This window comes from Pagrus pagrus (genome assembly GCF_965226575.1).
Source record: "Pagrus pagrus genome assembly, chromosome: 15".
Taxonomy (NCBI): domain Eukaryota; kingdom Metazoa; phylum Chordata; class Actinopteri; order Spariformes; family Sparidae; genus Pagrus; species Pagrus pagrus.
Genome location: NC_140199.1, coordinates 23,355,295 through 23,382,796, shown reverse-complemented (window position 1 = coordinate 23,382,796; position 27,502 = coordinate 23,355,295). Strand labels below are relative to the sequence as shown.

The window sequence follows — 27,502 nt, the reverse complement described above, 5'->3', positions numbered from 1 at the left end:
GTCACTGCAAATTATAGCTATTTATCTCTGTGTTTGCTAACAAGTTAACCACAACCTTTAAAAGCAGACAATATGTCAGTGTTGTGTTCACAGCATCTACTATTGTGCTAATTTCTAGGCATCTTCACCACCAGTAGTGAAGTCATATCTGATTGGACATTTGACAGCATGAGAATCTTTCCATCTATCCAGCAGCTGAACTACTGGAGGGACCAGTGTTTCATTCAAGGTAGTTTTTTCTGACACGTCTGTCCTACAAAGGATGGGGCAAGGGTCCTGTAGGAACGGTGCAGTAGACGGCATGTGGGTTTACGGTGGAGATATAACATAGGCGTAACATCCTCCTCCTTGAAACACACAATGCGATCTGTCCTGTTGTTTCAGGTGTTGTGAAAATGGACCACATGGAATATTTTTCTTCCTCCAATCATACCCAGGGGTGTCACGATTCGGCCTTGTCTTCATAGTTCAATCTCAAACTCGGAAAAAATGGTTTATCAATGTCCATTTAGTAGCTGCACTGTAGCTTTCGACCTTTATGATGTAATTCACCAAGTTATCATGGAATTGCAGATGTTCAAATCCACTCTGTCTGAGCACTTTAAGGACTTCTCATGTGTGGCGGCTTAAAGGTATACTATGCAAGATTTTCCTAAAAGAAAACCCACAACAGATGTAGAATGTATAGACTCATCCTAAATAATCCCTTTCAATCATTACTTATGACCCAGCAGAAGTGTGTAGCACTGCCCTGCACTCTGCCATTATCTATTTTCTGATGTAGCAAGTTTAGCTTTAGTCCAAAACAAAGACGACATCGAGTAAAAGAATAAAAGACAAGACATTCATAAAAGCACACACATTTAAGTTTAATTAATGAAAAAGAGTGGAGGTTTGGTAAACATTTTGTCGGTGGCACTACATACATTCAGCATTATTGGGAGTTTTTCAGCTTAATCCCACCATCAATCCTGTAACAAAAAGCAAATAGACAGAACCCAACCAGGGATATTTCTTAAGTTTTTGCACCAGTTCAATACAACAGAGACATTGTGTCGTTTACAATAACATATTTATGTATATAGTTCATAGGATGGAAAATCTGTGTCTCTGGTCAGGCGACCAGATAACTGAATTACATCTCAATATAGCACAAGCACCACTAAGATGTCTACCAGGAAGTTGAATGCACCAGTCCAGTACAGATCAGTGCAGAGGAAGGAAAGGAGACATTGAAAGAAAGCCACATTCGACTAAAGATGCACCTTTACGAGGCGCACAGCCTAAGAGTTACAGTGACTGTTCATCAGTATCCTTTATGAGATCTTCTTTTAATGTTATTGTACACCACTGGGATCACAACAACAGCATGTAAAACAAAGTCAACATGGGTAGCAATATGAATAGGAGCTCTGTGTGCATTGTACCAAGCTGAGATCGGGGTCTGCAGCCTTTCACACTATAAAGAGACTTTTAACATTTAGATCAGCAAAATGGATAAACACAATCCCAATCTGCAGGGAGAACAATGCCTTAAGCCATCCTGATGGACTGTCACTTATTGAACAGTATGTGATTTCTATATCTTACATTGGAAACTAAATAACAGCTAAAAGTTACCACTTCATGAATAAGCATAGGTCATATTTATCTATACACATTTATACATTCAGGTATGACTGTTGTGTTCACTGTAATTGGCACCATTTCTTTCTTCTTCTTTTTTTTTTGTGTGGATAGCCAGTCAGAACTGACAGACGTTGCAATGTCCGGACCTCTCTCTCGTTTATCATCTGTCAGTAGTAGGCATGTAACGCTTCACACGGTTGCCTATTGGAAACAGATTTAGGATGATTTATCTTATGATGATCATTGTCCACAGAAGCAACTTCATCCTATTTCTTCTGGCTTGACAGCAGCTTATGATCAGTTGAGCTTGACTACTTTAACTTTTGTTGAACTAAAAACACCTTCTTTCTATGGCGAAACATCTCTCAAATCAAAAATGATAGAAATTACAACCCAGCACTTCAACAAAATGAACATGAAAAACAATCAGAAGCCTTTAAGTGTGGTATGGTAATTACAAGGTCAATTTGAGGGGGACATCTCTTAATCCCAGCTCTGACCTCTCCAGCCCCTGCAGCAAATGAGGAATGTCTGAGCCAGAGAGGAGCAAAACACTGTCGTAACTCGCTATTAAGTGATGTTACAAATACCTTACAGATTTTTTATGCTATTTTTATTCATTATTTTACCTTTTTTCGTCTTTTTGAAATTTTTGAAAATATTTGAAAGCCAGCAACATTTATGCCTTTCACTTTCTACAGGAAAACGCCTTTAGATAAAATAAATAAAAACAAGCACAGACTCTCATGAATTAGATGTAATATTCACATGGAAGACAACATATACAATATTAAACATATTTCTAGACCAATACTGCCTCCTATACAACAAGGCCAACCAGCTGCTGTATTTTTGGCCAATTAATGTAATTAATTACCTTGTTGGCGCAAGTGAGATCAACAAATAAAAACACCTAGGGAACCAACTGAATGCCTTTCCACCAGTCCCAAAGCTTCCAGAAACAGACTTACTCTTTAACATAGAAAAATACTATACCAAAATGAAATACAAATATATATATATTAGAATCTGTTAGGCATTTCTATATAAAGGGTTGTTGGGGAGGGTTGGGGGGAGAGGGGCGGCTAAAGGAGTTAGGTTACATCATGAGACAAAATATAACAAAATATAACAAAAATAAAAAACAAATCAATATGAGAAATTAGACCGAACAAAACAAAACTCAGAAGATGATTCTGCAACCTTTTGTTTTGTAATAACATTTATAATGATATTAAGGAGCTCTACATATTTGTTGGCAAACTCTTCTCCACACATGCAACAGTTTGCACAAGTTTAATACTGCAGGCATCAAGAGGAGCAGGGCTGAACAGCCTCCTGCTCGAAGGGGGTGGGGGTGGGTGGGGTTATGCGAATCATCCTAACCCTGAGGCAATGAATGCTGGGGGACTGATGACCTCTGGGCACTGCAGCGCCCAGGTCGGTTTGCTGTACGGACAGAATAGACAGTTGCACCACACGAGCCCTCGCGCTCCTACAAGTGTTAAGACCGCGTGTAAATGTATGTATGCCATGCATGTGTGATGTACTTCAGAGAGGTGTATGACTGTGGGTTTTTCAGTGCTGCTAGTCAGTGCAGTCTCTATTTTTACGGAGTTTCTATGTTACGGTACCTCACAGCAAACAACTGTGACACCAGACCACCTGGCCTCGAAGCCACCACATCCGCACCGGATTATGTGCCACTCTAACCCTACCTTTTTCTTTGTTCGCTTCTACATGTGCATGTGTGGATGGATGGACTGTATCCTGGCAGAGAAAATTGCTACACCAACTTTAACTCAACCCAAACCATATCCAGCCCAGTCCAGGTAACTCAGCCAAGCTCAACTCAAGATAGCTTTGCCAAGTCGAACGGTCCAGCTCTCTGTTTCTCTCTTTTTGTCCTTCTCCGCCTCGCCTCTGCCGCTCTCAGCCGGGCTGGACCCCACTGTCCTCGCTGCCTCCACGGAGTAAAGATGGTAGATGGTGGCTAGGCTGTCAGAGGCCTCGCAGATGGATGGGGAATTCACACTGGGTAATTTGGGTTGGAGGGATGCCTCACTCTGAATGCAACACCTTTGAAATCTCTGGACCCCTTGGAACAATGTTGCAGATACAATGGTTTTGTTGCCGTTGTTGTCACTTCTACATTGTTGCTCATGATGTTGTTTTCTCTGTGTTACTGTAGGTCACACACCCTTGGAAGGGGAGGAAATGTCCTATTTTACAAACATTGTTGTCCATAATATATAGATAGAGGTTTTATATATACTCTTTATACTCTCTCTCTTTCTTTCTTTCCCTCCCTCGCTTTCCTCCAGTCCTCTCTCTTCCCTCCTTCCTTCCTTCCTTCCTTTCTCTCTTTCTATCTTCTGCTCGGCGGCAGCAGCAGGAAATGCGAGCGAATGGCGCTACATGCAGCCCACGCAGCCGCACTTGATGGTCTTTTCCACTTCCTCGCTGAAGGAGGTTCCATCGCTGCATTCGAAGGTGTATTTCCGGCGCTTCATTCTCTGGCTGGCGCAGCAGGCCCCCGTGTCGCAGGCGCCGGTGCACTCCACCCAGGAGACCATGCGTGTTGTCTGGCAGATGGCGTAACCTCGCTGTACCTGGTAGAAGTCTCGCACAGGCTCCCCTCGACACTCAGACTCTGGAAAACGGGAACGCAGACATGAGTATGATCACTAAATAACATTACCTTCATTTTAAAGTTTCAGACTGACTGAGTGAACCAACCTGCGTCACAGAGTTCTCCAGTGTAGCCACTTTCGCAGTGACAGTAGGCGTCGCCCGTGTCTGAGATCTGGCAGCGGCCGTGTTTGCAGGACAGGCGTCGGCAGGGGTTGAAGAGCTCGCCCTGTTGGTTACACAGGGCACCGCGGTAACCCTCCACACACTCGCAGCGGTACGACTGGGTGTCCAGTGGGATGCACTTTCCATGGACGCACCTAGGAAGAGACGATAACTGCGATCAAATTTACTGTCAGTGAACAGGCTGAATATTTAATTAAAGACCGTATCGTGGATTTGCAGCATTGAAAAAGATTCCCAATTGCCAGTGGTGAAAAATAATTAAGTACATGTACCCAAATACTGTACTTGAGTACCATTTTGAGGGACTTGAGTATTTCCATTTTATGTTGTTCTATACCTCTGGTCCACTACTACATTAACTGTACAGATTAAGTTACAAGCTACTTCTTTTCTTTTCAGATTAAGACTTTAAAATACAAAACATTGTAAAACACTACACAAGTGGTTCCCAAACTTTTTGCCTTGTTCCTAAACGTTTTGTCTTGAGTTGTCAACATCGTACAATAGCAGATTGTAATTTCAGCCAAGGCGTTTGCATCTTTTGCTCTTACCTGCTCGCAGCCAAAGCCGACTCAAATGTGATTAGTCAAAACTACTCAACAATAAACAGAAACAGAGTGCTTTTGATGCCAAAATCTTGTCTCTTCCCGACAGAAACTGCATTCAAATTCAGATATCTGTTTATGGAGATTAATTGGTTGTTGGCTCCCACCAAAGAGACATTTTTCATAAGATAAAGATAATTAAAAAATCCCAAACATAACCTTTTCTTTTTTCCTACCCCATTAGTCATCTTGTTTTTGCATCAGTATTAACCTACAATGTAATGTTTTATAACACACAGTATAAGTCGCAGAAGCCATTTTTCTGCAGAACAAGTACTTTTACTTTTGATATTTAAGTCGCCACTGCCCATTGCCAGGTAATACAATCTTTGAAGTGCAGTATAAATTATGTAACCCATTTGCTAACATACTTGCTGCCCTGGCAGGGGTTGGTAGCAGGCTGGTCACAGTGCGGCCCGCTCCAGCCTGGCTGGCAGTGGCACACCGGTCCCTGGACCCCATCAGGCTGGCAGATGCCATGTACGCAGTAGATCTTCTTGCAGGGCTCGCAGCCCGGTACCACGCCAGGCTTCATCTGGGTCTTGGTGAAGTCCTGGAGCTCGTTGTTGATGTACAGGTTCTGGATGCAGCCATGGAAACTGGAACCATTCTGGATCTGCCAGAGACGGAAAGTGCCCGAGTGTACATCCACCGGCATGCCTGGAGGAGGAGAGAGCGTACAGAGAGGATGTTTAAAGGGGTGAAGATGTGCGTACTGGATCACAAACAGACAACTAACACAGGGCTGGTATGAGTGTAATGGAGAAAGGCTTTTTCAAACACGTGTGTCCCGACAGTGCATTTACAAATTCACATAGCAACTCTTTAATAGATTTTTTTTTAAATTTGCACTGCAAGACACATCATCCTTGAAACAGAGGACAGCAAAAGGTAAAGAGGTATGGGAAACGATCTCCTGTAGTGTTGTATGAATAACAGTCAGTACATCACAACACGACACATCACATCACGACACAAACTACAAATTCTGAGTCACTCCTGAGCTAACTGTCATGTCAGCCCAAGAATGGGCCTACACGGCAAAAAAAATGTTAAAAATGCTTTTGTTTTTTTCATTAATCAACCAAATGTTTTAATTTTGTTGACTTCAGGAGTGGCTAAATCGCACATTACGTATAAATATGGTTGCATTTTGGGCAGACAATCCATGCGAATACAAAACAAATCTGAAGGAAAGACTGTGTCTGGTAGTTTTTATGGTCATCACTAGAGGGCGTACTTTACACACTGCAGAAAGTGCAGACATATTGGATTATCAAGTGGTGCATTGTATGTTCATTATAGGTTGTGATCTGTCATTTTCTAAACCCCCGTTTCGTCTGTTAAAGTGAGAAGGGTCGCTTGTTCATTACATATGGAGTATAGGGAGGTCTAATTATTGTGTGGGCCCTAACAAACACAGTCATGATGGTGTGAGTGGAGGATAGGATTTGGGTGGAGGTAGGATGGGGTTGAAGGGTTGCATGGTTGAGGGGAGGGGTTGGTTGCGGTGGTGACAAAGCGAGGGGGGAGGGGTGGTGATTGACAGTAGTGTAGTAGTTAAGAGTGCCTGCAGAGGAGGGAGGTGTGTTCTGGAGAGGGCCCCTACCCCCCACGTATAGTGGAGCCTCCCCGTTGAGGGGCCGCACCGCCCCGAAGCTGTCCATTGTGGTAGGGAGACCCCCGTCAATGGACAGGTTCACCATCTGGTCAAAGGTCACCAGCTCTACGGTATGGAACTGGCCATCGTTGATGGTCTCGGTGCTGGCGAAGGAAAACAGAGATCGGATGTAAGATATAAACAAACAAACACCACCTTTTCATCAAGAATCAGCCTGACAGCAAACTTCCGCCTGTTAAAGGGTTCATGGCAGCTTACCTGTAGATGGCGTGTCCCGGCTGGCTGCCTGGATCATAGCTGACCTTGACGTGACCTTGATAAAGCTCCACTGCTATATGATCATTGTCTCCATTGTACAGAAGGATGCCATTATCCTCAGCTGTTGACACCTAAACAGAGAAAATGTTTGCATTAGACATTTGAAGTATTCAGGTTTCAGGCTGGCAGCATAAACACGTACAATCTGATATCGCTGTGTTGGAGTTCTTCCTGTAACGTCATAATTAGTGTTATTCAGCACCGTCATTGTAGCTACCAGTCCCATTTTGTACTGTCATAGCTTTGAAACTTGGCAATAAAATTGGAAAAGTATGCACATGAAGTTATCCTTTGTAACACGTGCATAACATTGTGAAAGGGTGTGTTTTAACAGAAAGCCTCTGTTCCTAAACTGAAGTATTTTTGCTGCTTTAAAGGGGCAGTGTGAAGGAATTTTAGTTTTTAGTAAACATTCAAAAATGTACTAAAATTATCAACAGAATGTGAAGAAATAACAGTTTTGATGTTATAACATCTTTGTATTGTGTTGTGGAGATATCTACTGAAGTTAGCATGCTAACCAGTTAACCTCAGTCCAAAGCTCCTGTGCTAGCGATTTAAGCAGCAACAGTCCCCTGGCCCTGGAGCTCCCAGTCCAGACCGCACATCATGAGACTAACTGAGCTAGCATGTGAACTGCAGGTACAGTTAGTAGCAGTAAGCATTAATCCAGGTGACATGCTGCGTCCTGTTTGTTTCATGTTTGAATTTGACAGGTAGCCAATTTTTACATATTGCACGTTTAACCCAACCAAACTGAGATAGAAAAACAAATGGGAAATACAAGTGAACAGTATAATAATATGTCCCAAACAGGATACAAAGCCCAGTTCCTTGTGAGAGTCCTGCACTTGGCCCATTTAGCCACAAGTGTTTGCTCCAAATGTGGGGCTCTCATGCCTTTGAAATGATGGTCCTGGAGCAACGTCCATTTTGTTGTTCCCGCAACAAAACAGCAATATCAGATAAGCCATGTCAACAAACAGAAATCATACACATGTCACACATTAACACAATCTGTCAGTACCTGAAGGGTGATGTTAGCTTGAGGCCAGTTCTTGAGGTCAGAGAGCAGTAAGTAGGAGTCTCTGTCAACAAAGTTGACGCTGACCAGCTTCTCACAGCGTGGACCGCCAAACTCTGGAGGACACTGGCAGAGAGCACGCCCTCCTCGCTCCACACATGGGGCGTTGTTCTGGCAGTCGGCCAGCTCACACAGGGACAGTGAAGATGGGGGAACCTCACACAGCTGACCGCTATAGAGAGAAGGAGAGCGAGGGATTATTTCAGGAAGAGGATGATGTTTGTAAAGCAGTGGAAGTAGCGCCAGTGTGTGTTAAATCTGTGCTCCTCTCACCCGTATCCCTCGGGACAGATGCAGGAGTATCCATTCAGCTCATCCAAACACTGAGCTCCATTCTGACAGCGATGCTCCTCACAGTCATTGTAGTCTAAACTGCAGTCGTCGCCAACATAACCAGGAGAGCACACACACCTGCAATACAGAAACACAATATTGTAATCAGGCTGAATGAGGAGAAAACTACGTCCTAGTCTATAAATAACATCTACTTTTCATCTATTTTTGCTGCATCTGATGTAGCTGGCAGCCGACACTTACTTGGGTCCAGTGGAGGTGATGAGGCAGGTAGACTGATGTTGGCAGGGGCTTCTTCCTGGGGCACACACATCTTCCATTTCTTCGCACATCTCCCCTACACAGAAGAAAGTATTTACATTAATAAACCTGGAACAATTTCAGATAAAATATTTTGCTTTCTTGCACAGGGGACTTTTGCTGTTCCAGTCGCCCCTTGAGTCAAACTGTGTTGTATGAACTACACACCTGTGTAGTAGGGGGGACAAAAACAAGTGTAGTTGTTGACTCCATCGATGCAGGTTCCTCCGTTGTCACAGTCGTTGTCATCGCAGTCGTCGATGTTGGTTTGGCAAGTTGGGCCCTCAAAGCCCAGTGGACATGTGCAACTGCAACAAAACACAACACTCATTACATCATCACGCCGAGCTCTTTATGAGATAAATAAGAGTTCATGTCATTGCTGCAGCGATTCCAAAGCTCGTCCCCCTCACCTGTATCCTCCCTCCTCCTCGTTCACTTGGCAGGTTCCTCCGTTGGCACACGGGTTGCTCACGCAGGCGTTCAGAGCCGTCTCACAGTTCTTGCCCTGAGATGGAGAACAGAGGCAACGTTCACTTTTTGCTATAAATTATACAGACCTCAAGACCACTCTTCACAAACAGGCTCTGACCTTGAATCCTGGAGGACAGCTGCACCTGTAGATCTCCACCAGGTCGCTGTGACAGATGCCTTGGTTCAGACAGGGACCGGACAGACAGGGGTTACACTTGGCCAGCACGGCAGTGTCCACATCTCCTATGGGGAAATACCAGACTGATGAGAATGAACTGTGCGTAGGTACTAGTGCTACCAGTGGTGGAATGTAAGTAGGTAAGTACATTTAATCAAATTCAAGGTATTTGTACTTTACTTGAGTATTTAATATAATATGCAACTTTATACTTCTACATTTCAGGGCCAAATATGAGCTCATTAAATGTTGATCTTATCGAAATGATGCATTACTTGATCCAAGATATAACAGTAAAACACTGTCAGGGATAATTTTACTGCATTCTGAGCACTTTTTCTTTTCTGATACTTTAAGTACATTTTGCCGTTAATACTTCAGTAAGGTTTTGAAAGCAGGACTTTACTCGTTGTATTTTCACAGTATGGTATTACTGTACAGTACAGCAGTAACTGAGAAGGATCTGAATACTTCATCCACCACTGAGTGCTACTCATATTATATCCAACACAGCAACTCACCTGAACATTCAAACTTCTTTGCAGGAGTGGTGAGCAGCAGTTTGCCCTCCATCCCCTGCGGGCCAGCACATCGGGCGATGCCGGGCTCTTTGTAGCCGGTCTTCACCCAATCAGAGAGCCAGCGCAGGCGACAGTCACAGTACAAGGGGTTGGCACCGATCGCCCTGACAGAGCAGAAAGAATAAACGCATCAATGATTTTTCTGGCCGTGTCACTGTATTACACTCCATCACCAGCAGGGGGCTCTACACCCTCACTTAAAGCATCCCATGCCAAACTCAACTTGCTGCACTTTACAAACTGCTTCTGAGAGTAAAACAGATTTGAAGTTTAATGCTCAATGCCACTTTGTGCCATAAATCATCTGAAGGAGGGCTTCTCAATTATAGGCAAAGGTGTGAACAGAAGGCACTCTTAACCACTTCTGTCATGGCACTCCTGAATCAATGCCGCTCTGTCCTCCCGCTGGATGCACAAACACTCCTGAATCGATGCTGTTCCATTACGCTGGAGCACAGGCTCATCTTTCAGGCCGGGCCAATAGCTGACACCTGACATCTGCTAACATGAAAGCCACTTGACTGTGACTGTGGATCAATGGCCCCCCTCCGTCCCTCCCTGAGCCATGTTTTTTTTACGCAGCCTTGACTCTTGTACTGCTCTCCAAAAAAATGTCTTTGTTTAGCTCTCCCTGTCCACCCTTCTTCCTCTCCAAGTCTGACACTGATAGGTCTATTGATTGGTGACTGTCAAGGGATGATGTGACTATTGGGGCTGGATGGCAGAGATACTTCAGTGTAGTTTTACATGCGTCCACAACCACACAACGGCTACACACAATACACGCCTGACGCACGCACATAAAAATACAGACATAAATAAACAAACAGTGAAGTCCGCAGACCATGGAGGATCTGTGTGTGCTAGTGGACGTCCGTGTGTGTGTTATTGAGATGTGACAGGGAGATGAGACAGTACAGGGGTCTGTGTGTTGCTTTAACCGCAGGGCCGCGGCTGATTAAGGGAGGGCTTGGCTCATGCGGAGCCCACCAAAGAGGACTACAGACAGGCCACTGTGAGCCACACTCTCCGGCTGTCTGACCAGACCCCCTCTGTGCCTCACAGTGTGTACGCGTGCGTGTGTGAACATGTGTGTAGAATACACAGACTCGGTGGTAAGTGCAGATGGTATCACGCGGGCGGCCATCGGGGCATACAGTTGTGTGTGTACTTACAAGTGGGAAAGTGAGGCCACGTCGTTGAAGATGCCATCGGGAAGCTCTGAGATCTCGTTGCCATGGAGAGACCTGAGGGGAGGAGAGAAAAAGAGAAAATGAATGACCGTGAACATGTTTCGGCACAGGAACTAACTGCTGTTTTGTGCAACTCTAATTGCTGTAATGATTAGATGATTCATTGATTATTTGATTGACAGAAGATTAATTGGCAACTATTTTGATAATCGGTTAATCACTTAAAGGAAAAGTTCACACAAAAATGGAAATTCAGTCATTATCTACTCATCCCCATGCTGATAGAAAGTTGTCCCCATGTACTGCTGTTGTTTAGGAAAAAGAGCGTTGCACTCTTTGGCTGTGAAGCTCCAGAAATGTTTTGTGGGCTACGAAACTTCACCCGACTTTCCATCGGCATGGGAGTGAGTAGATAATGACTGAATTTCCATTTTTTGCTTGAACCTTTCCTTTTAGTCACATTTAAAGCAAAAAAGACCAAACATTTGCTCAGTACGGCTTCTCAAGTGTGAGGATTTGTCACTTTTCATAGGCCTCTATGTCAGACAATGGAGTTTCTTCTGAGTTTTGTACTGTTAACCAGACCAATCAAGCAATTTAAAAAAATGTCATCTTGGGAAACTATGGACGAAACAAATCATCAAGAAAACAACTTTAGTCCATAATGACAATAAACATTAGTTGCAGCCTACATACGATACTTTGTTTCCGGACCGCTACAACCAAGAATAACAGGAAATATGTTGAGGGATATTTCAGTATTGTGCGGGGTGGTAGGTGGTTTGTATTTCTGGTTGAGCCTTGTGCAGCTGGCAACGATGTGAGGCTCTGTAAGTCTGGAAAAGACTGGTGTCAGGTTTCTATGTGCGTCTGGCTGGCAGGGCCAACAAGTGTACAGGGAGGGGGGGTAACAGAGTTGCACCACATGTGGGACAGTGAAAAACATTAGTGTAATCGTGTGTGCGCAGATTAACAGCTTTATTTATATGCTTGCATATTTGGTCACATGCATGTATATGAATGTCTGTGTCCATGCACACTGTTTTCTCTGACTACTATCGAGGGTGACAAGCCAACATGGCTTAATGTTTCGTTGACTGATGGCTGCTGTAATCCGCAGGGTCATTACCACCTCCAACCCTGAGCTGACCGCACGCTAATGTTACCACAGCTCAGTCCTCAGCGCCACACATGACACATCTGCTTTCTGTGCCTGGACGAAGAGAACTGATGTATAAACAGACTTTGAAACGCTACTTCCTCCTTTGTTTGATCTGTGAATTACCGCTAAGCTGTGGAAGAGTCAGGTGAAAGGACACAGACAGTGAAGCTGGTCAGTGTAAGGATAATGAGCCATGCTTGAGTGCAAAAGGGAAAATATACAATAATATAAACCGTCTGAGACAACAAGTTAATTGGCCTGTGTGCGGGGGAGAATGCTTATTAGTGTGGAGCGAGTAGTCGGGCTGTGGAAGTCGGCGAACTGTTAGGATACTGAGGGCATGAAGCCAGCAGCCGTGTGCCAGCCAGGCAGAGGTCGTATGGGAGAAAGGAGCCAGGGAGTCTCCAGGAAGAAACCTGATCCGCTCTCGTACTAACGCTCTCTCTGTCTGTCTCTCCGTCTTTTTACTTTTCTTTTCTACAGCTGTGTGTCATTACATCACTCCATCTCACCTCTGTCAATTTATCTCTTATTGCATTTGATGTTTCTGGACCGGCAAAATGGTGGTTTAGGACTAAAATCAAGTTCTGTACAGGCTGGCCAGCTGAACTTCTTCAAGATTTTCACACGGACTTGTTCACCTGCAACGAGTTAAGAGCTGCAACTAAGGATTATTTTCAATGTCCATTAATCTGTAGATGATTTTCTGGATTAATTGATCAGTTTTTTGGTTTATAAAACACCAGAAAATGGTAAAAAAAAAATAATCCATCAGTGTTTCCTGAAGCCCAAAATGACGTCCTCAAATATCGTGTCTTGTCCATGACCCAAAGATATTCAGTTTACTGTCATAGAGGAGTAAAGAAACCAGATAATATTCACATTTAGGAAGCTGGAACCACAGAATTGAACCCCCCCCCCCCTCAGTGGTTCAGTTGCATTGTGGGTAATGTAGGCTCCAGGTTTTTTAACGAAGAATTGCACTCCTGTTACTCTGTTAGACTCATTATGGACAGTTTAAAATCAAATGAGAGATCTGGAGAGATACATTTTATTTAGTCCACGCATTCTTCTTCCATTTCAAAACCTGCCACTTGTTACCCACAATGCAACTTAGCCACTGAGTGACATCACTTGAGTCAGTTTATCAGCTTACATTCAGCCTCCTCCAGAGACACAAAAAGCTTTGTATCTACTTTTTCTCACATAAGTAGTAGTACCCCCCTAAGACCTGTAAACACACTTTAATATGGAAAATTGGTGGAGTTACCCTTTAATAATCAACAAGCAATAACTCATCTTTGCAGCTCAAATGCAGTTAATAATGTTTTGTGATTCTGAGCTACATGTTGTGCCTTAGCTCTTGCGTTGAGGATCATGTGACCCTGGCATTCACTTTCTTTCCCTTCATCACACTCTTCCATATCACTTTCTTTTCTCACAGCTTCCCACCCAAACCGTGGCGGGCCACGCCCTAGCGCTCTCTCAGCTCGCTCACCTCACACCTAATACCCAGCAGGCCAATTAGCAGCTTATTAATCTGCAGCTCAAACCACAACCATCGCGCACACACACACACACAAATGCACACTTGCACCAAACCGCACCACATCCATGCCAGGCTCAGACCCCTGGTCTGTTTGAAGCCCTGAGCGTTAATGATTCTTCTCCTCTTTACTGCTCCGTAAAGCCAAAGGTGCAGCTTTATAAAGGCTTTGGCACCTCGGTGTGCGTAGACGGCTTTCTGCATCTCGCTGTGGTTTTCTATGAAGCTTCCAGCGTTGAACTTTGAATCCGGTGTGGGGTCTTAAAGTTGAAACTATTAAAAGGAGCTCATTGTCGCTTCAGTTTTGTTGCACCCCCACAGCATCGCTTAGTTAAAAAAAAAAAGCCATGGCACCAATTGACATTTAATAGGAGACTTATGATTGATCACACCAGCAGTAAAGACATCAAAGTTTTCTGCTTCATTTGGACTGAGACAATAAGGTAGTGCAGACAGTCTGCATGTAAATGTGTGTGTGTGTCTGAGCTTGTATAGTTCTAAGCTTGAATGGTGTGTGTGTGTGTGTGTGTGTGTGTGTGTGTGTGTGTGTGTGTGTGTTGGGGGGAGGGCCTCACATGGTGTCTGGCACACTTGCACAGGGAACATTTTAAAAGTGAAGGTGGCGTGAGTGAGTAAGAGCAGAAATAACGGATGCAGCTTCATTAGAGATCAAAGCGGCGAGCCCGGGCTAGCAAGGCGGCATCGGCTAATGATGACCGAGCTTCACTCTCATTCCACGCTGAAAGGGCTCTTACGCTTTGTGCCTCGTAATGATCGGGACTTTAGTCGAATCCTGCCGTAAAAAAGAGGCTTTGTTGAAGCTTTGTTGTCAGTAGTAAAAAGTGTGCCTGCTAGGAGCACACATGGAAGGCCGATATGTCGACTCCCACACACATACTAACGGGCACCGAGCCAGTAGATGACAAACATTCAAGTTATGCATACAGACACACACATATACACACACAGATGCGTACATAATCTCATAAGGAGTTCTGCCGGGCCTGGACTCTGTTTCTACCTCGCAGGACTAAACTGTACATTCGAGTTAAAGTGTGTGCGCTGTATCTTTGGATGCTGCTCCAAAGACTGGTTTGCTTTCGTCATCCATCTGTCGGGTGCCTTTAAATTCTACATCTCAGTTATTTAGCAGACCAATTCATCCATGGGGAGCCCACGGTCACTGAGAGTGCACAATCAAAGACTTCATAACTTTATTAAAGCCCGGAGGCTGAGTCAAAACCATTACAGTTACCGGGGGCAAACATTCAGTGGTAATCAGTGTCAGAGTGATTTTATACAGTGGGTTGTGAGGGCGAGTGTTTGGCCCCGAGGGCGAGGGCGGTGATGAGCTCGGGGCATTTGGAGGTGAGCGGGCAGACCGGGCAGATGTCTGAAGACAAAGTGTAGGCAGGATAGGAGCTGGAACAACACTACAGAGAAAATAGGTCGTAGGTTGTGTACGTGTGTGTGTGTGTGAATTCATAAGCTGTCATAACTGTTTAGGCTGCGTTTCAGTCCTCTGGAGTCAATCAAAGATTCTCAGCATCTGCCGCACTGTCTCTGTAGTCAGTGCGCGCTGTAAAAATATCCTCCCTAATAACTCATTTAGACTGAAAGTGAGCCTCTGCTTTCTTCTTTCAAAATAACTTCAATTGTTCGGAGCCTTGTGTCCCGAAATTATGTGACAACAAAGAAGCATTTAAAACACTTGATTTGCATGGGAAAGAATAGAAACTCTCACTGACTAGATACATTTTGGGTTAAAAATAGGATAATAAGACTCACCCCTAAACCGAGATGAACGTACTGTATATGGATGCATTTGAAATATAAAAATAAACTCACAGCAGTCTGAGAGAGTGGAGTCCGCTGAAGGCCATCTTGGGGATACAACGCAGGGAATTGTAGCTCAGGATTCTGTAATGTAGAAATAATTACACATGTATGCCTATAAAACTCATCTGTTTCCAGCCTACTGTCAGTACTAGAATGAAATAGCAGCTCTCGACTTACAGAGTGGTGAGCTGGCTCATGTTGGAGAAGGACGAGTTGGTCAGAGAGTTGATCTTGTTGTTGCTCAGGTCTCTGGAAGAAAAACGTAAAAGGCACAAGTTCACTATATTGATGTACACAGTGAGACGGAGGAGGCGGACAGGTGAAAACTTACACCAGCTGGAGGTATTTGAAGGCAGACAGCTCCTTTGGCACAACGCTGAACTGGTTTCCATCCAGATACCTGAACAAGGAGTCACATGTCAGTAATGAGTCAGTTTTCAAAATACAATACGTTCTCATGACTATATAACACTGCTATCATCAGTTTAGATGCTGACATGGAGGAAGGTTGTGTGATCTCCAGAACAGCTACGACTGGGACCATGTGATTTTTGTCAACATATATCAACATATATATAATATATAATATGCAAAGACAATAAAGCATCTATCAATATCTTATAATGTATTTACATGGTTACAATGTAAATTTCAAATAAAACCGAGCCCTTTGTGCTACATTCACAGAAATGATGAATGAAGCTGCTCTGTAGTCCACCACTGAATATTAAATCCAATCACTGTGGTGACAATACATTCAAGAAAGCTGTAGTTGACTGTAGTTTACAGTGATGTAATTTTATTTGACAAAATGAAAATAATATGTTTAATGCTGCAGCTACAGTCGCTTCACAGTAAAAATCTGACTGAAACTTATGGCTTTTATCATGGCTATGGCTTTTATTGTGAAAGTGCTGCAGGAAGTACTGAATCATTTGATCAGTTATGTTATTACTAAGCAGCTACAGATAGCAATGAACCAGTTGTTGCTCAGTTTAACAATTATAAAGTCAAAGGATGTGCCACCCAGGTATCCATTCCAACTCAATCAGTAAGTCAAAAAAGACCAGAAAAAGGGAAAAGAGTCTAGATATTACTACCTGATCCCCCTATTCATCCCTCTTTATCTTCATTCACTAACATTCTTTCACCTTTTAATTGTATGAAAAGTTACTTAAGTGTAAAATGTAGAATATTAAACTGCAAGGCAATTAATGAGGGGTTGCTAAATTCTATTAAGGAAATACTCAATTATAGTCACTGAGGATACCATATCTTTTTTTTATTATTATTAATTAGGTTTAATCTGGTGTTAAAAGTCCATTTAATTCTGCGTTCATTTAGCTTTTTGTCGGCAGATTCGTTTTACTTCGGGCGGTTATTCCAGGGAATCACACTTTTCACACAGACCATTTCTTCTCATGCTTTTGCAGCCAATTTAATCTCCTGTTACAGCTAACAGCAGAATGTTTTGCCTTTCAATTACTTCCTTTAAAGCTGTTTTGACACCATGTTGTGTCTCATGCCTAGAAATCGGGCTTAGTGAGTATCCTATCCCAGATACATACTCGATGAGTGACATTTTTGTACATTTTCTATTTAGCAGCAATTGCTGAATGTGACCCAGCACCCCTCCTTTTGAAGTGACTGAGGTACAAACACATGTATGTGCGCTCATGCATGTGTGTGTGTTAACACACTAATGCATGTAAAAGCCACCCCAGTTGACATCATGCCTGCGGGGCTGCAACCACCCTGCTGGATGCCAACACAAAGTGCTACCAGAGGGCCGTCACCTTGATAAATGGCTGATTTAGAAGCAGGTCCCTCTGAGCGCAGCTGCAGGGGCTTTCTCCTGCTATTGTTGTTGACTGTACTCAGGCCGGGAAGGGCTGGTTAGTTAGGGGGGCCTTTGGGTTCCGAGGTAATGATAGGTAATGACGGTGCAGAGGACACTTGGGATAATTATGGAGTAGCAAACTCTCCAGATGACTAGATGAAAGCCCAGAACAGAGGGGCACACCTGGTCACACCTGCTGGGACAATGACAGGCCTTAAGGCTCGCACAGCGTGTGTGTGCATCCATGTGTGTGTGTATGTGTGTGAGGGTTTGTCTGAACCACTCAAAGCAGTATTGGAAAGTTCCAGACCTATTCCACTCCCTCCCCTTTCCATTGAAAACTGCTCATTAAAATGTCCTCTTGCTCCCCTATGCTCCCGTGGACAGGCTTTTGGCCCTCACACAAATATGCACACACACACAAACACACACACACACACACACACACACACACACACACACACACACACACACACACACACACTGATCCTTGGCTCTGAGTGTGAGAGTGACATCAGTGCGAGCCCTGAGGGCTGCAGGGAACACAGAAGAAGAATGTCTGAGAGAATAACTGCAGGGTTTATTGACTCCTTTCCCCTCTTCGAATGATGAGATCTGTTTTCTTTGCCTCCGCTGTTTTCACAAGCTCTTATCTCTTTCATACCTCCTAAGCTCCTTTTCTTTACCTCTTTACAGAGTGTCCTTTGATTTCCTTTTCTCCATCAAAGCCATACAAAGCAACAATAACACCTGGAACACAAACTGATAAGATATAAATGCAGTTGGCTTAATTAATGCCAAAGAACTCACAGCTCAGTCACGTTTCTGGGGATGCCTTTGGGCAGCGAGTGGAGGTGCTTGTTACTGCAGCGCACCACAGTCTCCAGGCATGTACATTCACTTGGACACTGGGGTCTGGGCACACAGCTTGACTCCTCTTGGCCTGGGAAATAAAAGACAAAACAGAGGAGATAGAGGGGAGTCAGACACCACAGATGAGGAATGACCAGGAGGGAAGAAAAGACATGGAGAACAGCCAAAAGGAGAAGCTGTCATCACTGGCAAAAACAAAAAGATGCAAAAAAAAAAAAAGGTTGAGAGAGTAGAAAGACAAAGCACACCTAAAGGCAAGACAGTGCCAGAACAGTATAATCCTTCAATCTGATGGTGAGGTAGTGAGACAATGAAAAAAGAGGAAGTGAAAAATGTGAAAAGTAAAACAGGACAGAGATCGAGAGGAGCCTCGCTAATGTAATATCGACCAGCAAGAGCAAAGAAAGGAAGCTGCCCGGGGCCTGAAGACAAGACTAACATTCATTCAGGTGCAAATAGGCTGACTGGTCAATAAGGCAAACAGCTCAATAGCTCCACTCAGCCCGGCATCGACCAGCAGCTTAGGAACTGCTGAGTAGCAATCTGTTCAGTAAACAAAAGAGTGGCACAATAGCGGTCATTATTTAAGATGATCTCAGACACTTTAAGTCGCTCTTGCTCATAACGTATTGCGGCAGTAGAGCGCAGTTCAAATCCTCATCAGTCACACCCAGACAGGTTTGTTTCACACGCAGTGGAGGTCATCTACTACACTGAAGATGTTTGTCTCCTTTCAAAGAGACAGATTGCTTCATTTAAAGTGGAGAGGCTGCAACAAAACTTCAGATAGAGAGAGAAAGAGAGAGTCAGATCACGATAGGCACCTACCCTCCTCACAGCGGAAGTCCGGCAGAGCCACGTCCTGCAGAGGGATCTCCTTCAGGAAGCCAGGACGCTGGCAGCGAGGGTTGCCTGTCACGATCTTCCTGCTCCTCAGCCAATCACCGAGCCAGGCCAGCCGGCAGTCACAGTTGAAGGAGTTGGCCAGGAGGTTACTGAGAGAGAGTGAGTGTATGAGAGTCTGTTAGAGCGCTGCAACATAAAATGCGTGATTGTGGAAACTGTGCGTGACGGGGGTCTCACAGGGTGGAGAGGGTCTGCAGGGTGTCGAAGGCCCCGGGAGTGATGGTGGTCAGCTGGTTATCGTACAGAGACAGCAGACGGACGTTGTGTAGCCCTGTGAAGCTGTCGTTGTGGACACAGCTGATCTTGTTGTTCCTCAGCATCCTGAAGAGGAAAAAAAAAACTTCAGCCTAAATATCTGAAATATTTATATTGCATTTTAGCAGTGCTGCAAAGTACCCAAAAGTCATACTGGAGTAAAAGTAAAGGTATAGTTTTAAAATATTACTTTGGTAAAAAGTGAAAGTCATCCATACTGATAGTACTTGAGTAAAAGTCTTTAAGTATCTGATATTAAATGTACTTAAGGCCGGTACTAGGAGTCATTCAATGATGAAGACATTTTTTCAACAATTTAGCATTTTTCCAATTATTGGAATATTTTTATTTACCTGATTGTGGATAAAATACATTTATTTAAAAATGTGCTACTTTGGCTCTGAAGTAGCACATTTAACGAAGCAGAAAATGGAAATGCTCAAGAAAAGAACAAACACCGCAAAATTGTACTTAAAGGAGCACTATATGGTTTTGGGGAAGAAATTTTAATCAGAAGAGAAAGATCTTCATTGTCTGATTTTTTTTTATGCCTAAGTAAACTGAATAAACAAACTGACCTTAAAGGACAACACAACTTCATACTGTTTTACTTTGTTTATATGTGGCGGACCCTGCCACCTTTCTATCTTCAGACAGTGTTCTTGGGACCTTACTTCAGTTCTGAGTTTGTATTGTTACCTCATTATATTAATAATATTAAAATTCCTAACTGGATTGAATTTCTTCTAGTGCCCCTTTAAGTAAATGTACTTACATTCCATCACTGCATTTTAGAAACGTCAACATGGCTGTGTGTGTGATTCTGTTTGTCTGTGCATCACTCACAGCATACGCAGCCCCTCAAGCCCTCGGAACATCCCGCTTCGGACCGAGTCGATCTGATTGGCCGTGAGGTGGAGCTCATTGACGGACGACGCGCCTTCAAATGCCCCGTCTTCAATCTCTGTGATCTTGTTGTTGCTGAGGTTGCTGTGGGGGGAAATAAAAGCAGGTCAGAAAAGCAAAAATAAGACTATTGAGAGAAAGGTAAAATGGGATGTTTCGCTTACATTTTCTTCAGCTGGGAAAGGCTCTTGAAAACTCCAGTTGCCTCCAGAGTGGTGAGCTCATTGTTGTTAAGGCGGCTGGAGAGAAAAAGTTGCAAAAGTTTTAACAAATGCATTAAAATGTATGATCCTCTTTACATATTCAGTGTGAGTTTTTGACTTTTCTTCCTTCAAATTAAATTCAAGAGTTCATCTCGTTACTCTTTCTCATGCCACTTTATTTCTCCCTGTCAGCTCTAGACTCTTGTGTCTGTTTCCTTACAGTTCGCTGGTGGATGCAGGGATGTGCTCGGGGACCTTGGTGAGCTTCAGGTTGGAGCAGTCCACCACGTTGGACTCACAGCGGCACTTTGGAGGGCACACTGGATCACTGTTACAGGCATTATTCAGACGGGTGTCCTCTGTACCTGAGCAGGAGGACATGCAGACAGGGTTACGACACAAATTGAATCAGCCTCACTTTCCCATGATGCTCGTAGTCACGCATCCACTCCCTCCACGGCTGCGTGTCAGCAGTTGTGACCTAAAAGGCAAAATCCCTACCTAATCTTTAACCTTAGGCGCCCTTCAGAACATCCTGCGGCTCCACTACTATTCATAGGTCGAGAGATGGATGGGTGAGGGCGAGGGGGGTGGAAGGGTGGGGAGGGGCGAGGGTGAGTTATTTTAGAGAGGTGAGTGGGCGCAGTGGGGTGAAAAGAACAGTAGCAGGGGAGATTGAGATAGGGATGCCAAAGAGGATTTGGACCGCCGGCGTCAGTGAAGCAGAGCACCCAGGAGAGGGAGAGAGGATGGTGGGAGAGAGACGTGGCTGAAATGGTGCACAGGAAGTGAGCGTAGACAGGTGGAGTCGGAGGGGAGGGCGGAAAGAGGAAAAGGAGGGCACGAGGGACGTAGATGCATGCAGCGAGAGGAGACGGATGAGAGAGATATGAAAGGTGAGTGGCGGAGACGTCTGTCCTGAAAGAGGAAGAGCAAGAATGAGGCAGCAAAGGGAGCGTGGGACGTTTTCTCCTGCACCTCCTCTGTCTATGAATAGACGTTACGTGCCAAAAAGTGTGCTGCCAGTTACATCATGGCTGCTCAATAATGGAACAGCACTGGGAGCCACTTAGAACAGTGTGTGTGAGTGTGTGTATTGTGTCTCAGTGTGTGTATACGTGTGTGTGGAGCGCATGTGTGTGTGTGCACATGTTCCATTTAGAGGGGAACAGCTCAGCGCTTGCCGTTCGAATATCGTTTTGTCTCCCGTTCCCTTTTGCATGCATCACACTGGCGCAGCCCTCGGCCTGAGGTTTGGTGATTACGTCAGCGGGACACCGTGGGGCACCCAGACCACATTCATGAGCAGGAAAACCTCAAACAACCAGGACTAAATCCAGCCGTTGAGTATCAAAAATCTGTCTAAACAAATGGAGCGGCATTTAAAACCATAACCTAACCCCAAAACCCTCATCGCTGACTTTATTAGAATACGGTTGGGCAGTGAAAGAGTGAATCGCATTCGCAGCAACAACTTTCTCCGAGACTCTTTCTGAAGCTGTGTCACTTCTCCAAGTGGCTCGGCGGAGGGTGCGGATGGACACGTTAATGCAGGTCATTAAAGAACTTTCCCTCGCCAGGCCAGACAACAGGAAAAGGCATTTCCTGCGACAGAGGAAGCAATGAAAGTACAGCGCAGCGCTTTGATCTGGAGGATGTGGAGGAGCCGGGGGAGATTCGTGGGCCTGAGTCATCGCCGTCGTCACAAGTGCGTGGTGGCGACACTTTTACTGTCAGCAGATTGAAACGAAACTGGAGAAAACACAAAGGAGAGGGATGAGGTTTTTCCCTCTCCGAGGCGCAAAAATGACTCATCACCGGAGTTGTAGAAGTTCTCATAATTCCCCGCAGCTTGGATCCTCATTATCGGTGTATTATGGAATTCCCGTGCTGTCAGCGATTGTGTGCGCGGAGCGTGTGCGTGTGTGTATTGTGCAGGCTTTTATTGTTATCATTCAGGGAGGGTGAAATTCTCATTAATCACATTTGGCTTTGATCTTCCTTCTGCTTACATAGTACTCCCATTTGTTCTCTAAGCCGGTGTCGAGCTTTATCTCAGCTTGGCACACAAAGACACATTAATTTACACACACACACACACACAGACACACACACAGACACACACACACACACACACACACAGACAGAGTTCGACACACATCACTGCTCCTCCTAGTTATTTTCTTGGAAGTGCTCTTGTTAAGAGGTCCGGAAACATCCGCTGATAGGAATCTGGGTCCTCTGGTGGGCTTTATTTTCTTTAGCTTTTACTGATAGAAAGGACACACTTTCCTTCCCCTCTGTCCCTCTCTCCCTCTCCCCCTCCCTCCTTTTCTGCCCCACTCGGTGAATGACTGTCTGTGCTCATGCCAAAGCAAAGAGCCACTTCCTTTGGACTCTATCTGCTGAGACTGTTAGGAAAACAGAGCTGAGGAGAAACAGACGCTCTCACACGCATATCACATTAAAATGCACACATAGGTACGGTCATTCAGAGGCCCAATTAGCCGGTCTCACACGTATAAATACCTACCTGCTACCACCAACCTTTACCCTTCAACGCCAATGTTTTTCCTGTACAGACCATTTCCTCTGAAGTTCATCCAAACTTCAGACACGTTAAAGGATGATTCCGGTTTAACACAACATCGTGGTTTCGCCCGTTAATTCAAGAAATTATGGAGGTTAAAACAAAAGTGAGTGCATCAGAAATGTGGGTAATAATTCCTCATTGCACAGGAGAGCAGGCAGTTTGTCTTGTGTTGCCTCTTCTGACTTATTTTTAGAGATTGCTCTCAACAATTTGTTTTGATCACTTAAAGGGGCACTCTGTAGTTTTTGGAGAAGACATTCAAACTCAGAATTTTATATTTACAATAGTACAAACTTTTTTTCCATATCTGAATAAACAAGCTGTTCTCAGAGGAAAAAAAGGCCCCAAGAACACTGTTTGAAGCTAGAACGGTGGCAGGGTCCGCCAAATATAAAGTAAAACAGTATGGAATTGTGCTGTCCTTTAAGGTCAGTTTGTTTATTCAGTCATGAAAATAAAGAGTTTGCTTATTTAGTTTGTTTAAGCATAAAAAAATCGGTATCTTCTGATTAAAATGTCTTCCCCAAAACAACAAAGTGCACCTTTAAAAAGCTATTATTACTGAAAGCGATGGTGGCAAAACTACAAAAACAAGAGCCAAGTTGTAATAAACTGATTTCATCCTTTAACCCTCTGGAGAATTGTATTTAAATGACCAGCAAGTAATGGAAAGAATGACACCACTACATGGCTGCGGGTGGATAATTAAAGAATAGAGGGAGACAATGATAGGTGTGAACATTTACAAGCCACTCACCTGGGATGAAGTACTGCTCTTTGGCTGTGATGGAGAAAAGAAAGAGGGTCGGATGTCAGTGAGACAAGTCTGGCCTGCATAGCTGTGGTGACGCTATGCTTCAGAACAGTCATATATATAGAGAGAGCTTATATATGACGACAACATGACTCAAGGTTTATGACAGTTACACAGAGAAGCCGGGGACTATCTCTGTGTAGGGCAAATGTGGAGGAACTAGTAACGATGTCAAAAGGTGGTAAATATTTGGCTGTTGCTAAGGAAGGGTGACATGAGGGAAGGAGGGAGACAGTGAGAAAGAATGAAGGAAAAAAGACCCAAAAAGTGAAAAAAGAAAGAGAAAAGAAAGAGAAAAACACATGGACTCCCTTCTTCACTCGGTCTAGCCAAACAAATGAGGCCATAAAGAAGTGTGAAACCTCAGCAGTGCAGAGTGCCAGACGGCGTAGCACAGTGCATAAACACAATAGTGGGTGAGGCCTGGCTAGTGCAATGCAGAGGAGTGAGGGGATGGAGGGGTGGGGGGGGAGGAAACCTGAGCCTGACAGGCAGGGGGGAGATGGAGATGGAGGGAGGGGAGTCTGAGGTTGGCAGAGGGCAGAGGAATGGTGGGCACATACAGAAACTCTACCAGCCTCGACTGGTGATCTCAGCCCACTGCGGTTTGAATGTGAAACCAGACTCACAGTGTGGTAGTGTGGAGGGGAAATGGAGAAACAGCGAACGATCCCTCTCTCCTTGGCCCCAAGTTCATCTGGGGAGGTATTGATTGAGGAGCACCGGCGCGGCAAATGATAGGCCGAATAAAACCTTTTGCCAGGAATGATCACTCATTAAATGTGGTATGAGGTAAAGGGAGTAAATGCAGAGATGATAGCCACTCCCAGCGGAGAGAAAGAGAGAAGGTAGGAGCAGAGCAGCAGCAGAGAGACAAGTGGAATAAAAACAACAAAGCCTGTCTAAGAGATAGAGAGCCCGAGAGGGAAATAAGAAGGAGACATTTGGAGACGGTGACTCTGAGCCGGCGGGCCTACCGGAGCAGCGGAACTTCTTGCTCTTGATCTGTCCGATGCGTTTGTTCGCAAGGCGGCGGGGGCTGGCACAACGGGCGCCGCTGGTCTCGATGGGGTTGGAGCGCAGGTAGTCTGCCAGCCACTTCAGATTACAGTCACAAATAAATGGGTTCTGGGCCAGGTGACTGGAGAGGGAGGGGGGGAGAGGTGGATCGGAAAGAAGGGGGAGAGGTAAGAGAGGAAAAAGTGAGCGGGGAAAGACAAGGAGCACACGTGAAAACTGATGGGACAACGGCCAAGAGAGAAGAGTTACAAGTTGCATGTTTGTATGATATGACATCAGGTGTACATCTGCAGCAGCCAGTTAGCTTAGCTTAGCATAAAGAATGGAAAAAAGGAGGGGGACAGCTAGTTTGGCTCTGTCATGTTGGGAGAAGAGCCAGGCTAGCTGTTTCTCCTCTTTCCAGTCAGCGCTAAGCTAAGATAAGCGGCTCCTGGCTGTAGCGTCATATTTACTGTACAGGCATGGCAGTGCTACTGATCTGCTAACTAACTTGTGGCAAGAAAATGACTAAACTTGCAGTATTTCACAAAATGTCTTACTATTTCTTTAACGCTGAAAACCTTTACTTTTCCAAATGATTAATTCTGGACAGACTGCACTGAAATACCAGCGGAATTAATCCCCGATGTTCTTGTTTTACACGTATAAAAAAAGTTTGTAGAACAGCAGAAGGCAGTAAAGTGATTTTGCATTCATTCGACATATTGTGATTCACTCACTCAGCTTTGTGGTTGTTGTGGAGGCTTATGTTTGTGCTGCTGGCGGATTTTATTGTGCTTGTAGACACATGTTTCTAATATTTGGCCTATTAATGAGGATTGACAAAATATTTGAAATAACTCTCAGTATAATGCAAACTACAGCATTCAAAATAACCATAAAATCGAATGAACATTTCAAAAATATAATAATAACTTCATAACAGTAGGATTACTGTCAGGCCGCTTTTCTAGACGGCTTCAGATTTAGCTAATTAATAAACTGGCCACTATATACAGTATATATATGTAACAAAATATGCTCATCGATGTTGGCATATTGGACTGAACCATATCACTCAGCCTTAATTCAGTTTAAAGAGTGTGTGCGGCCATCTGTATTATGTTGGGGAATGCTCTACATGTATTTTTATCACATCTTCAGAACGCTTGCAAAACAGGAAGCTTGTTTTAGACCGAGACCCTAAAACCTATTGCCCTCTGTGTGTGTGGTGAGCCAAGAGGCAGCGCTATCCATCATCCTCAACAGGTGTCTTGTACGTCTTGTATTCGCATACGTCATGCAGTGCGTTTCCCACATGGCAGACGCCATAGTGTGGGGTCCGTGCTGAGACCAGTGTGTGGTTTTCCTTGTTTATTGGAAAAGAAAGAAGAGGAGGCCTTCGTTTCTAAAGAACTGATGTCATGTGGGTAACGGTGGAAGGAGTGGGTGTGGTGCGTGTGTGTGTGGGTGTGTGTGTGTCCGGATATTTGTGGAGATGATAGATTTACTCTCCTCTCTCCCTCATGATCCCATTCCTGTGTTATTACACAGACCTGCGAGTAAACAACTCCTGTGTTGGCTCATGTTTTATGGTGACGGCTCAGTATGTGTCAGAGCGCGTACAGCGGCAGGTCTATGTGTGTGTGCGTGTTCCACTCACAGGGTCTGTATCGCTCGTAGTGAAGTGAAGGTGCCCTTGGCGAGGGTTTGGATCTTGTTGTCATAGAGCGATAGCAGTGAAAGATTCTGCAGGTCCTGGAAGGCGTTGGCACGAACGCAGTGAATCTTATTGGCATTCAGCAACCTGGGAGAAGAGGGGGGGGGACGGGACGAGGAAGGTATCGAGGGAGGGAAGCAGCTTGTCAAAGTTTCTTTATACATTCATTCATTATGCATTCCATCTAGAGAGCTAGGCACAGGTACAAAGTTTATTTGAAGGTTATGACTCCTTCACTGAGTGGGAGTAAAGGATGCCTGGTATTCAGTATATGTCTGCAGTGTATCAGCAGAGTGTGTGTGTGTTCTTCTTACAGCAGTTGCAGGGCGTAGAGGCCGTCAAACACCCCCTTGGGCAGGTCGGTGATCTTATTTCCATACAGCACGCTGGGAGATCACAACACAGACTTGCTTTAGACACGGGAAATGACAACCGAGTGGATATTTATGCACAAACTTGGCTCAGGAGCCACTTACAGGGAGTTGAGGGAGCGCAGCCCCTGGAAGGCATCAGGAGCGATCTCTGAAATCTGGTTGTTGCTCAGGTCTCTGCAGTGAAGAAGAGAGCCAGATAATTAGAAGAAATGGAGATTTTTAGGGGGGAAAAGTACCTTCCATGTGGTTTGACCCCACTGCCACCTGGGTGTCACCCTCGTCGCTGGCGAGCGGTGGCATTACACCAAATGCAGTGTGAGCTGGACGGGGATGAGTTCCAGCTCTCTCCCATGTTTGATGGGAGAAGGGATTTGATGA

The 27,502-nt window shown here is 44.6% G+C and overlaps 1 protein-coding gene across 2 annotated transcripts in view; it reads right to left on the bottom strand.

The window, feature by feature from the left end:
- Window positions 1-848: 848 nt before the first annotated feature.
- Window positions 849-27,502, bottom strand: part of slit1a (slit homolog 1a) — a 93,616-nt gene continuing 66,962 nt past the window's right edge. Inside the window, exons 11-37 of one of the 2 annotated variants that reach the window (XM_084376108.1) lie at window positions 27,227-27,298; window positions 27,065-27,136; window positions 26,694-26,837; window positions 25,009-25,172; window positions 23,975-23,998; window positions 20,845-20,989; window positions 20,586-20,660; window positions 20,362-20,505; window positions 19,438-19,581; window positions 19,183-19,349; window positions 18,292-18,424; window positions 15,973-16,041; window positions 15,819-15,890; window positions 15,651-15,722; window positions 11,077-11,148; window positions 9,842-10,005; window positions 9,261-9,385; window positions 9,082-9,176; window positions 8,837-8,976; window positions 8,612-8,705; window positions 8,348-8,485; window positions 8,018-8,246; window positions 6,931-7,061; window positions 6,622-6,815; window positions 5,423-5,711; window positions 4,369-4,580; window positions 849-4,282 (exon numbers count right to left, since the gene is read on the bottom strand). In XM_084376108.1, coding sequence (XP_084232234.1) covers window positions 4,044-4,282; window positions 4,369-4,580; window positions 5,423-5,711; window positions 6,622-6,815; window positions 6,931-7,061; window positions 8,018-8,246; window positions 8,348-8,485; window positions 8,612-8,705; window positions 8,837-8,976; window positions 9,082-9,176; window positions 9,261-9,385; window positions 9,842-10,005; window positions 11,077-11,148; window positions 15,651-15,722; window positions 15,819-15,890; window positions 15,973-16,041; window positions 18,292-18,424; window positions 19,183-19,349; window positions 19,438-19,581; window positions 20,362-20,505; window positions 20,586-20,660; window positions 20,845-20,989; window positions 23,975-23,998; window positions 25,009-25,172; window positions 26,694-26,837; window positions 27,065-27,136; window positions 27,227-27,298 — 3,619 coding nt within the window. In that variant the 3' untranslated portion in view covers window positions 849-4,043. The remainder of the gene's footprint in view (window positions 4,283-4,368; window positions 4,581-5,422; window positions 5,712-6,621; window positions 6,816-6,930; window positions 7,062-8,017; window positions 8,247-8,347; window positions 8,486-8,611; window positions 8,706-8,836; window positions 8,977-9,081; window positions 9,177-9,260; window positions 9,386-9,841; window positions 10,006-11,076; window positions 11,149-15,650; window positions 15,723-15,818; window positions 15,891-15,972; window positions 16,042-18,291; window positions 18,425-19,182; window positions 19,350-19,437; window positions 19,582-20,361; window positions 20,506-20,585; window positions 20,661-20,844; window positions 20,990-23,974; window positions 23,999-25,008; window positions 25,173-26,693; window positions 26,838-27,064; window positions 27,137-27,226; window positions 27,299-27,502) is intronic. The other variant, XM_084376109.1, reaches the window with a different exon arrangement.